The 12,978-nt window shown below is 40.6% G+C and overlaps 1 protein-coding gene across 1 annotated transcript; it reads right to left on the bottom strand.

The window, feature by feature from the left end:
• Window positions 1-28: 28 nt before the first annotated feature.
• dipk1ab (divergent protein kinase domain 1Ab) lies at window positions 29-12,070 on the bottom strand. The gene is made up of 5 exons (XM_085263737.1): window positions 11,816-12,070; window positions 1,879-2,013; window positions 1,676-1,783; window positions 1,416-1,589; window positions 29-1,326 (listed from the first exon to the last, which is right to left on the bottom strand). The coding sequence occupies exons 1-5, from the start codon at window positions 11,867-11,869 to the stop codon at window positions 514-516; spliced, it is 1,284 nt and encodes a 427-aa protein (XP_085119863.1). The 5' UTR covers window positions 11,870-12,070; the 3' UTR covers window positions 29-513.
• Between the last annotated feature and the right edge of the window lie 908 nt (window positions 12,071-12,978).

Here is a 12,978-nt window from a genome sequence, read left to right on the forward strand (position 1 = left end):
TTTTTTTTTTTTTTTTTTTCCTACGGCATTTGCTGTAATGGGTGGCTCTTGAGACTATTTTAATATTAAAAATATATTTTGTTTTTGTAAAGTTTAGTTAATCTAAGTAGGTCAAAAAGAGCAAAACAGGGATTTGCCAAAAATTGTGTTGAACTGGATATCCACTGGAAGCCTTGGAAGACTGTTCATTACACCCATAGGCTCAGTCAGCATATAGTACACAAGCTACCCAAAAGAACATGCAGGACCTTACTTCAAATTTATTATTCACCTTCATCCTGGTTTCAAAAAAATTGCACTCAGTTTACTGCAGTTAATCCTAACGGAGTCCGTTTGTGTACATTATTTAATATTGGTGATGTTGCTGACACCTATAGTGCCAACTTAGAATACATCTGTTAAACATTGAATACCACAGGATTATTAGTTTCCACGGTGAAAATGATTGTCCATTTTATTAATAAACTTAAAGGGCAAGCGTCAGTCATTGTGCTGTTGTGCAATCCTCGCTTATTAGGAATCTTTCGTGTGAGAGATTTTCTTCCACAGCAAAGTCTTGAGGTTGTTTAGAATGAGCGAATGTTCAATTTCCATCTGTTCTGCTGAACCTTTCAATGCGATGCAAGCGTACAGCTGCTTCTCGAGCTCCTCGCTCATATCAGATGGCGCTCCCCTCAGAATGTAGTCCTTGAGTGCGTCGCAGGCTTTGGCTAAGTTTGGCCTGGTGACTTCTGTTGTGCAGCGATGCTTTGTGAGGTCACAGGAAGTTAGGCAGTCGGCTCCATACAGACAGTCCTCGTCCACGTCGCAGCGCTGCTGCCTGATGACTTCTTGGAAGATGGCTTCAGGCACGATGTGGCGCGCGTCCATCACCTTCAAGTCGTGGCGGTCGTTGTAACCGAAAGTGGTGGCGCTCACGTCGCACATGAGGAAGCTTCCGAAAGTGCCGTGGAAAATATCCTCGACCAGCTCCAGCAGTCCGATGGAGATCTTGGCCTTGTGTGGCCAGGATGGAGTGAACCACTGGTCCATGCTGCGGCGCAGACCGGCAGGGATCCACATTTCGATAATCCAGGGTAGACTAATCCCATACAAGGGAGAGTGTGGTACTTTCTCCATGACATATAGATCTCCACAGAAGCCCAATAGCTTGGGTGTGTGCTCTCTGTCGTGCAGGACTAAAGCCAATAGGAATTCATTGAGCTGCAACAAAGCCCATGTGGAGCGAGCCTCTGGCAGTGAGATATGGCTGTCCTTATTGCCATCTGCAATGGACAATACTTGAGTTGCCAGCTCAGCGAGGTTTGCCTGATCCCCCACTTTGGCCTGTAAAGAAATGTAGTTTAAATGAGGTTTAAATCCAAACTGAAGCTTTGAAATTGGATCTGACAGTATTTAGTGTTTGGCTTTCTAACCTTTAGGTGGTCAGTGATCATCTCTCTGAACTTTTCCACTGAGGTTCCCTTGGTTGGTTTGTTGAAGGCTGCAGAAGTCTCTTTCCTGGGCTCACCTCCCAAATCATAACGAGGAGCCTCCTCCATCTGGCACTTAATAACACCCTCTAGGTCTCCCCAGCTCCCCGAGTAAACCTAAAATAAAGATGCAGCCAAATTAATAAAAAGCAGACTGGAGAGTGATGTTTGCATTTATAAAAAAAATAAATAAAAAAGCTGACCTGGCTGTTGGGGTTGGCAGTGAGGCACTTTCCCAGGTAAAGAGTCTGTTTCTCACACAAGCTGCTGCAGGCTGAGCCATCAATGACTCCTTTTTTGTATTTGTCACACTGGAAAATAAAAAAGAAATTGTCACAGAACTGTAAACATTTTGTAGGACCTGATGGGATTGGGCGGGTACATAATGGGAGTATGAAATGCTCACTATTGAGTTTTTGCACTCGTGCCCACGACACATCTCTGTGTAGGACGAGTACTCCACATAGACTATCCAGCTCCCCACGAACACTGCCAGCCACGAGAAGAACAGGTACTTCATGTGCAGGTAGGAGAACCTCGCCTGTTGGCAACATATTTCAAACATTTACGTTACTTTTGGAGTGAATTGCAACTGTAAAACTGTATTATGGGAGTTCATTGTTTTAAATTCATACACAGAGTGATATCAGGCTTTCAAAAAAACCAATCTGCACTCTATTATGTTTCAGTACTGTAACTGCATGCAGATATCTGGATATTGCATTAAACTGTCAGATCTGTTAAACTAGAGATTTGACACATCATAATGGAGATTAATGAGAGAATAAGAGTCATATTTGTTACTTGAGGCCAGTTCATTGCTCTTCCTTTATTTGATGAGCACACACTGTACCTTACTTCATTTTTTCTAATTCACATTTACAGATAAAATCAGGACCCTGCTGCTAACGTTGACTGAAGCATCGCTCCACATATTTTAGATGTCAAAGCCAGCTCGCTTGTTATGATCAGAAATCACTAACTTGAAAACCGCAACAACGGTACAGTGACATCAATTGCATTGTGCAGGAACACAAATATGCATAACAAATCGGAGGCCTTGAAACAAAACTACAAGTTAAACTTTGGGGAAACAGTGTTTTCCCCCAAATCAGCATTCAGGATAATTAACACAGTTTTGTCTTTTGCAAAGGCTGAGGTTTTCCACACACTCTGCTTCTTTAAAAACTTAATTCAACCGCATCAATAGACTTGTGACCTGTCCAGGGAGTACCCCACTTCTCAACCTAACACAGCGGGGACAGGCTCCAGGCCCACAGCAATTCTGATTTAGATAAGAGAGTAACAAAATGGATGAGTGTGTCTGACACGGTTAACTTTAATGGGTTTATCTTCTAAAAAAAACAAATTTAAGGCCAGTACACACAACTTTCAAATGAACACTGACATCATTCATTTGGAGAAGTGGCTCAGGAGTTGATTCCAATGTCCTTGACTGAACTGCACATTGTTCTCAATGGTTAGTTGTGTGCCTTGTACAACAGTATGCTAACAGTGTTGAGGGCGGGGTGCAAAAAAACCAAACAAAAAATGGCAAAAATTAATTTTAGTTTTTGCCACTTGAGGGCAGCAGAACAATCTCTAAACCAAACACTTTCATTGCACGTTATGTCCTCCTTGAGATTACCAGTTTATATACCCAGCAGACATAGAAGAAGAAAGATTAGCATTCATTGAGAATATTCATTTATTCTGCTGTTGCTTTGTTTGAGCACCGTTTTTGTTCTCCACCAGTTGCTGACAAAAAGCACTTAGAATTCCACCTTATTTAATTAATGTTAAATGCTCTGGCTTCCTCCTACACATGCATGTTAGACTAACTGGTGATGCTTAATTATCTGTAGGCATGTATGGGAGAGTGTGTGTGGTGGACTGGTGACAGGATGTACCCCTTCCGCTCGATGACAGCTGACAGAGCAAATGACTGTTGACATTTAAGGCTCATCGTGCCCTCTCACCATCTTGTGTGTCTGACCTCTTTCTTGCATATGATCTGTATATAGCCTGAGACTCTCAGGCAGAGGGCTTTTATTTGTTCCAGAGGAAAAGCTGCAAACTAGTGATGGCATTGACGCAGAGATCCAAAACTGAGTAACAGGCTGCCTGAAGAAATGAGGGCAGCAGAGTCAGCGGCCTCTTTAAAATCTCTTTCTAAGACATACTATTATAGGAAAGCTTCTTCTGATTCCATTATGTTTTTTGTCAATTTAGTGATTTAGCTTTTTTTCTGTTAAAATGTTTCCTTGCTTGCATCCTGTACACGGTGATGGTTTGTTTTGTTGTACTGCCATTCGTTATTTGAAGCTGTATAATTATTATTATATTAAATGACAAGTTAATGGTGTTAGTGCTTTGATCCTCAGAAAAAAAAGTGAAGAAAAAAATAGTTTGTTTTTAGCTAATAAATAAAATTGCTACCAGTGGTAATGTTACTCTTCTTCTACTTCTTTATTTTGGCTTCTCCCTTTAGGGGCACCACAGTGACCCCTACAGTCCAAGCACATGCATGTTACTGCCTCTGCCTCCATCTCACCTGATCCCTATCATCCTACTCCGCATGTCCAGCTTCACTACATCCACAAACTTCGTCTGAGGTCTTCGTCTTTTTTCCCCTCATACCTAGCAAGTCCATATTTAACAGCCACTATCCCTCCTTTTTACAAACCATTTTACCCTTGCCTCTCCAAACTGCTTAACTTAAGCTGTCTCTCTGATGTACTAAATTCTAACCGTGTATGAAATCGTAGCATCTTCAACTCTGCCACCTCCTATCAGTGCCAACATCTCCAAACCATACATCATAGCAGGTCCCGCTTCCATCCTGTAAACTTTCCCTTTCACTCTTGCACTATCTTTCTGTCACAAGTCACCCTTGACACTCGTCTCCACCCATTCCACCATGCCTGCACTCTCTTATTCACCTCTCTTGTGCATTGTGCATTGCTTTGGATGGTCGATCCCAGGTATTTGAACGCATCTAACTTCATCTAAGGAGCTCGGAAAGACAAGCGACTAGACTTCTTTAAGTTTCTTTAAGACGTTTCACCTCTCATCCGAGAAGCGCCTTCAGTTTTAAGCCCAAATGGTGGCTAGTCCCTGATTTGAAGTTCCCTAAGAGGGTCGTCGACTACTATTGATCATGTGCCTCATCACATGAGCCAAGGTGCGGAAAAGGCCATCGGTGATTATCAGCAGAGGTTATGGGTGCAACCATTGTGACACCCAAACTTCTTAACGTCCACTCACATCTGTCGCATGTGTCAGTTGATCTCAATAAGTCACATGACAGGGTGAGGCAGGGTCTCAACAATGTTTTCACCTGAAACCTCTGCTGATCGTGGCATGGTGTGCTGCTTTTTCAGATGTTTTAGGGCCTTTAACTTTGCCAGACACGTTCTATTTAAAGTATTTTTTGATTCAACAGGTGTGGGTAGTGTTAGTGACATTTAACTCAGCTTTCCAAAAAATGTGGTTAATGAAAGTTATTATTATTTTTTTAAGAATAATCAAAATAAAATTTGTCCAAGTATATGAAACATTTACAATTATGCCAAAAACGTAGAAATCAGGAAGTATTCAAATACTTTTTCACAGAACTGTACTACCACAGTACCACTAATGGATGTCTCCCTTTTACAATATTCAGACTCACAGTCATTAAAGTAATTAACACAAGCTTAAGGGCTAAAAGATGAATGAATTTGTTGCTACACAGCTGCTGAGAAAATGCTAAATTCAAACTTAGCACTGCTTTAACACAGTATTATCTATGGCTTTTATTTATGGGTGAATAAAGGACTCAAGCAGGTCACTTACAAGCCGTAGAGTGCACCTCAGTACCATCATTAACATTACTGTTCCACTTTTTGAAGAAAATAATTATGGAAAGCTCAATCAATTTGGAAAATAAGTATAAAAAATGTGTTTACAGTTGTAATGGTCTGGTGTAAGTGAATAAAGAGACCTTTTAATTGATGTTTTCAGTGGTCATTTGGTCTATTAGTAAGGGAACAAGCCTGTAAAAGGAATGCAAATAAGCTCTAAACTGAGTTGTATCACTGAGTACATCATTAAAGCAATTGCTTCTAAATAGGTGCTCAGTAATTAACAGTAAATGGTGTTTGCGGCCTGCTGTGTGAAACATTTAGAGTGACTCCAGACTCATTACTGTGTCTTTTGATTTTCTTTCTAATTCCCTGCCTGATAAAATATACACTCCACTTAGATCTATATGGCATTTTTCCAACTGGAGAACATTAGTGAACAAAAACAGACTTTTTCGCAGTCCCACTTCCTTCTCTATTAATGGTTCTTGCACTTAGTGCTTGACAGTGATGGACACCCCCTGCTTCCCACCTCTGCCCCTTTCAGATCCAATTTATTTATTGGCATAAGTCACTCTGTCTCTGTCCCCCTCATCTTCTTCCTCTCTGTAGCACTCTACAATCCATCTTCTTCTTTTGTCCCATCAATGATAGTTTAATAGCAGTTGTAAGACAATCTAACAATGTAATAAAAGTCAAATATCTGATTTTTTCCAGTATTGGAAAGTAGATTACGCAGTATTTGTCATTCGTATCTCTTTCCAAATGGCTTTGTCAACCATTTTCTGCTTTCAGCACCATAGATAATGCAGAAATTTTGCTTTCAGACAGCCTCCATATGTCACTATCTAATCTAATTTTCTGCCACGCAGTGACCTCAGATCTCACGGTACTCAGTCCTGGTATTATTAGGATGAAAGGAGCAGACAACAACTAAACATTTAAAAGCAGAATTAGATTAATTTTGAGTTGTTTGTTGGCAGTGTATCATGCCATAAACACACTATTGAACCATTATTTTGTTGTAAAGTTAAAGGCCCCATAATACCTTATCACCCCAATAGAGCACTTGGCACTCAGACTGCTGACTTACTTGTGGTTGGGATATTTAAAAGTAGAATGGGAGAAGAAGCCTTCAGCTTTCAGTCTCCTTTTCTGTGGAACCAGCTTCCAGTTTGCATTTGCAGACACGTTCTCTGCTTTTAACATCAGGCTTAAAACCTTCCTTTTTGATAAATCTTATAGTTATGCCTTAGTTTATTGTTCACTCCCTGTGTGTTTACACACCTCTTTGCATTTAATTATTAGTTATTATTAATCTCTGGCTCTGTTCCACAGTATGTTTTTTGGTCCTGTCTCTCTCCCATCACCCCCAACCGGTCGTGGCAGATGGCTGCCCCTCCCTTAGCCTGGTTGTGTCAGAGGTTTCTTCCTGTGAAAAGGGAGTTTTTCGTTCCCACTCTGGGTTTTCTCTGCATCACTGTAGGGTCTCTACCTTACATTATAAAGCACCTTGAGATGACTGCTGTTGTAATTTGGCACAATACAAATAAAACTGAATTGAACTGAATTGAACTCTCACTAGAAATTAAATGCTGAACCTATTTCACTGGCTGATTGCTAACAGTGGCTCTCTACCATTTGGGACTGTGAAGTTTGAGTACATTATTTTACTTTATGTTTCACTAAGGTCACTGAAAAAGCAACACACAAAGTCAGTATCTATTTATTCTGTCTCTATGGTGTTTAAAGAGGTTTGTGTCCTGTTGGTCAATGATGCAGAAACACAGTAAAGGAAGTAAGATTTAAAACCACAGAAACATGTCAGTTATCAGTCATTCACTCCCAGCAAAGAGTGAGGAGGAAGAGAAACATTCAGATCATTTATGTACCAATGAAACCTATTTTGGAAAGAAAATCAAACCCCGGTGCAGTGCTTGTTCATGTTTTTGCATCTACAGTTTCAAAACGTCCCCTAAACTTTTTGTTCATAAAGTTACTGTTCTGAAAAGAGGACAGCTGTAAGGCTGCATCAACTGAGTGTGGATGTGTGAGTGTGAGAATGATCGTGACTGTTAAAAACGTAGCCGTGCAAAACGGGCAGATTGTGGGCTGTCACTTTCTCAACCAAACAACGCTCAGCATTATAGAATGGCTGAGTATTTGTAACAACAAACCATAGAGACAGAATAAATAAAATTTGATAAAACATTTTGTCGGCCCCAATTTGAGTTTTACACCATCAGAGTGACATTCTGTAAAGGTTAGCACCTTGGGCTGCATGTCACTTTTTCCACATCTCCACAGGATTATTTGAGATTTAAGGCTTAGGTTTAGTGTTTAAATTGGAATTAAACACCGGCTTAGATTGTTGAAACAGAGGAAGAACAGACAGACAGACAGACACTTAAAGATTCATGATGCTATTAGTAAAACTCCATTTTCTCTTACATTTTATTTATGTAGTGACAATTTATAATAATGGATTGGATTTATATAGCGCTTTTCAAGGCACCCAAAGCGCTTTACAATGCCACTATTCATTCACTCTCACATTCACACACTGGTGGAGGCAGCTACAGTTGTAGCCACAGCTGCCCTGGGGCAGGCTGACAGAAGCGAGGCTGCCATATCGCGCCATCGGCCCCTCTGGCCAACACCAGTAGGCGGTAGGGTAAAGTGTCTTGCCCAAGAACACAACGACCAGGACAGAGAGCCCAGGGATCGAACCGGCAACCTTCCGGTTACAGATACGCTTCCCAACCCCCTGAGCCATGGTCACCCCGAACAACAACAACAGCTTCATTTATACCATAAGGTAAAGACCCTTGATTATTAGAGAAAGAACCTTAATGATAAGGTTAGACGTCAAACATTTCTTTTTGATAAAGCTTAATGTCAGGACTGAATCAGGTATCTTAATTTTCATTCCTCTTTTGTTTATATGTCACTACCAAATGTCATTAACTTTTGTCATTTCCAGTTTGTGATTTGTCCTTGTCTCTCTGTGCTCCTGTTTTTTCTCTACTCTTTCTCCTCACGCTTCAGCCAATCGCAGTAGATGATTGGCTGGTTCTACTGGAGGTCTCTTCCTGTTAAAAGGGGTTTTCTCCTTCCTACTGCTGCCAAGTGTTGCTCATAGGGTGTCATTCCTTTTTTGACATTTTAAAACAATCGTTCATTCTGACTGGCGCTGAGATCTGCTGGCCCTCACACATCTTATTCCAAATTCTACACTTTGTCAATGTGTCTTACTGATAATGTTTTAAAAAAAAAAAGATGCACAATCACTGTGCAAGTGCCCTGCAAAAAACCAGGAAATCCACTGAACTCTTGCTATTTAAATATCATCGTTGTTGCTTTGTCTATTGATTGATGTACTTACAAATCTGATCGTGCAGATCCACAGCAAATTTAACAGCAGTAACCGCACGAGTAAGTGCTCTGTGTACCTCCCATCTATTGTGTTGTAGTTGAAATATATCAACAGCAAAAACATTATGGAAATGGTGCTCTATGGGGAAAACAAATGCATGGTTGGCCTTTTTCTAATCGATAGTTTGTGGCTTTCGTTTCAAGTCTGGCCTATGCTTTTCTATCTGCTGCATCATGTATTGACCCTTTGTGAGTTGAGAGAGTTACACAAACATGGCTAATGAGCCCATATTGATTGTGGCTGCTGTGACAGCTATTAATTAGAGACTGACTGGGAACTGTGGCCATATGCTGAGGTGGGTGGAAAGAAACAGTCTGTCTTCATCTGGTTGAACTCTCCTCTAAACCAACCCACGGCTCTGTTAAAAGGCTTCTGTATTTAGCCCTGAAGGTCTTGTGAAATAACATTGAAAAAATCGAGGACGTGCTGTACTATTACAAAGGATCACCTGCTGTTGATCTGTTGAAGCAGAGAGGAGATTTAAGCTGATCACGAGCACCACATCACTGTTCTGCTGTTCTGACACTTGGTTTTTGCAGCGTGCACACCATTCATCCATTATGTATGATTATAAAGCTATCCCTCAGAGGTTGCTGTTTAATGGGCTTCTGTGCAGGGATGAGAACGGCATGAGAACAGAGAAACAAAAGATGGAGAGGCCAGGAGGATTCATTTGCAGAGAGGTTGCTTAATATCACTGACAAATAGAAAAGCGGGCCAACATAAAGAGAGATGCAGCTAAAGGACTGATAGAAAGATGCATCAGAAACAGCCCGGCCACGCTTCTCCGCTTCTTTATTCTTTGAAGTCTCTGATGTGAGAAGGAGGCCACATTGTTGGAACAGACATTATGAAGATCTGACTCATAACTGTACAGACAGCAGACAACCCCTCCCCCTGTAATATCCTCCTGAGTAATGCAGCAACGTTAACACATGTGAACTTTATCACCAGTTGTTCTCTCTATTCTGAAGTTAGACATCTAGCTCTTTGACATCGTGGCCATTTCCTTTGCAGCGATGCATGCAATAATAACTTGCAGACCCTGCCATTTACTTCCCGTTGTTCTAAAACAACAAATCTTAAGCATCTTTTCTCTTTTACTGATATCTTTGCAGTATTTAAATAATATACATAATGCGCTGTAGTACGACCAACTAACAGATGAGCTTCTGTAGCTCAAACTGAGGAAAAAGCTCATGCTGCTTCTGATAGAAAGATGTCAGAATTCACAGTCCATCACACTTTGTTGTGCATGGGGCTGCATAGCCACAGACCAGTCAGCCACAGACACCAGTGGGCACGTGAGCGTCAAAGGTGCACCACAGAGCAGTGGAAGAAGGTGATAACACGTTTCTTTTAAATCATGTGGATGGCTGAGTGGATGTGGCTCGTTTGCCTGGGAAATACCTGGGACCAGGGTGTACTATGGGAATAAGGCAAGCCAGAAGAGGCAGTATACCAGTTTGGGCAATGTTCTGCTGGGAAGCCTCCAATCACGCATCTGTTGGATGTGCTGGACAAACAAGTCCAATCCATGGAGGCCCCACATCGCCATTTAAAGGATCTGTTGCTAACATCTTGGTGCCCGATACTACAGCTCACCTTCAGGGGATTAGTGGCGTCCATGTCTTGATAGGTCAGGGCTGTTTTGGCAGCAAAAGGGGGCCCAACACAATATTAGGCCGGTGGTCATGATATTAAGCCGGATTGGTGCATATGTTCGACCTTTCTTTCTTATTTCTTGGTTGAAATTTTACATCTTTTGAATCTTTACCTGTGATGAAATGCTTCATGTGCAGCTCCATTTGGAGACAACATCGATTCTTGCTGATTTCAGTTATAATATATATACAGTTGAACTACTCATGGAATTTGAGTCATTTCAAATAATACCGTTATTATTACAGGCAGCCTTAGTAGCGCAGTGTTTAGTGCTGTTGCAAAAAAATACTATTTATATGCACCCCCCCCCCCCCCCCCCCCCCAACAATAAAATAAAGTATTTCACTATTTCAGTGGAAATAGCTTCTCTCAAAGGATGACTGAATGACACTTCTTAAGTCATCACTGGAAGGCTAGGGTGGCCTAGAAAACTGAGCGATACTGGTGGCTGCGCCTTGAGACTGACTGTCTCTTCTTTTTTTCACTGCATTTGACAGTTTTGTTTCTAACATGCATGAGTACGGACAGGAAGCAAACAGGAGCAGCTGCCGAGATAAAAGAGTGAAGAAAATGGTGCCGATTAGATAAGGAAATTTGTTAAATTAGGTAAAGCAAACGAAACAAAATGCAATAACAATAGTTTGACAGAGAAGTGAAGCATTTAACCCTCTTTAGCCAAGTGGAAAACACGCTGAAGTTGACTTGCTACTCGTCTGTGCATTTCGTTTCCTGAGACCTCCACCTGTCCTTGAGGGACTTCCCCAGTTTAATTTTTACTTATGAACAATTCCTCTGTGGACTTCACCTAATTTCACTCACAGAAAATGATTACACAATATTCTTTCAAAGATTCTCAAATGAGGAGCATAATCATATCAAACAGAAATCTAGAACTTTATATTAACTTACATCAAACGTTTGCAGTGCTTAATCTAGCCGAGTGAAGGTAAAACAGCCATTAATATCTGGCGACTCTTCTAGATATGTCACACTAGATCTACGTGACATATCTGAATGACTTACATAATCAAAGGAGATCTTAAACTTTTGCAGCATAAAAAAGCCTCTTTTGAATGGATGGCAACCAGCTAAATGCATCATGGAAGTGGTTGCTACAGTAACGGAGATCAGGAGGATGGTTGAGTCCTGTCGAGTCGTCGAGCATCAAGTGACTTTATGACTCATTGTAAGAAGCCTACACAGTATTCTGTAAATTACCTCCAAATCCATGTGAGATATCTGAAGGTTAAATAAAAAAATATATATATATATTTAATTAACAGTAATCAAGCGCAGCGTCACTCATTTAGGCTCCCTGTAACATCCGAGCGCATGCAAACATACATCGACAGATTTTTAAATGGACTTCACACCAGAGTGAAGATGGATTTTCTTACCTGGATGTACAGAGGCTTTCTGAAGAACCCCCATGGAAACAGACCTCTTGCCATGGCAAATGCCGAACATCTCACAGCAGCTGCTGAAGCAATAAATTCGGTGTGCACTTCACATTCGTATCAGGCAACGCCTGTTGGAGTGACCCTGGAAAATTTCCACATATAAATCATCATTATTAGTGTCGGCAGCACCGTGGATGTGCGTTTAGGCGCCGAGAGACAGCGGACTGAGCTGCACCGCTTGCTGCAGCGAAGTCAGACTCATATTGGTTTATGATCACTTCTGGAGGCGTTTTGGCCAATTACAGAAAGAGGATGCGCACCAGTTTGCTAACCTCACCGCGTTTCCTTAACAAATGCTGGCGATTTGGTTACGTTTTGGTTCTGTTTTTGCAAATTAAGCCATAAGGTAGTTCATTCAGTATTTTTTTGTTCATGCGAACGCTTCGGATATAAGTTATTTTAACGGGTAAATCATTTCATACCACTGGCAAGCCATCATTCTGCTGAATATTGATTTTTCAATTCTGCCATGTTCTTCTTTTAATCATTAAATAGAACAAAAACATTCAGATGAGTCAGAAATAAAGGCTATTTTTTCCTGTTATTCGGCTTAGTGACAGAGCACTACGAAACAGAAACAAAAATACCTACATCAAACAGTAATAAAAAAAAGGATATTTATATTTGTCTAGGGGCAGGCGGAAATCGAAAGCTCTGTAGCTTTACACCTTTACACCTTTCTGTGTAAAGGTGTAAGGCTCAACTTTAGGACTTGAAATATAAACAAATCAGTCAATCAGATAAGTGGATTTTGTCATAGTTTCGTTTTCTTTTGTTCAAAATTATGTATAATGTGAAATGCTTGCTTACATTACTAGTAATTAAACGTAATATTTATTATCAATGTTGTAAAGAAAGTTTGTTTATTTCGTTATACTTAATTCAAACAAATTTTGATTTTTGAAAGTTGAACATGGAAATGAAGATAAACCAAATGATTCCTGCAAGTGGGAAAATATTGTGTAAGTCATAGACTGTATATAAAAGAAGGACGTATGTCGCTTCCAAATCTGAAAGGTGAAGCTGAAGTATTCTTTAAGTCATAGTCAATACGGAATGGTTTTGACTTTGTAAATTGTGGTCCCATTTAAAGTAAAAAC

Source organism: Mchenga conophoros, linkage group LG23 (assembly GCF_057382185.1).
Source record: "Mchenga conophoros isolate Kocher_MC1m ecotype Shallow Benthic linkage group LG23, M_conophoros_male_GT1.1, whole genome shotgun sequence".
Taxonomy (NCBI): Eukaryota; Metazoa; Chordata; class Actinopteri; order Cichliformes; family Cichlidae; genus Mchenga; species Mchenga conophoros.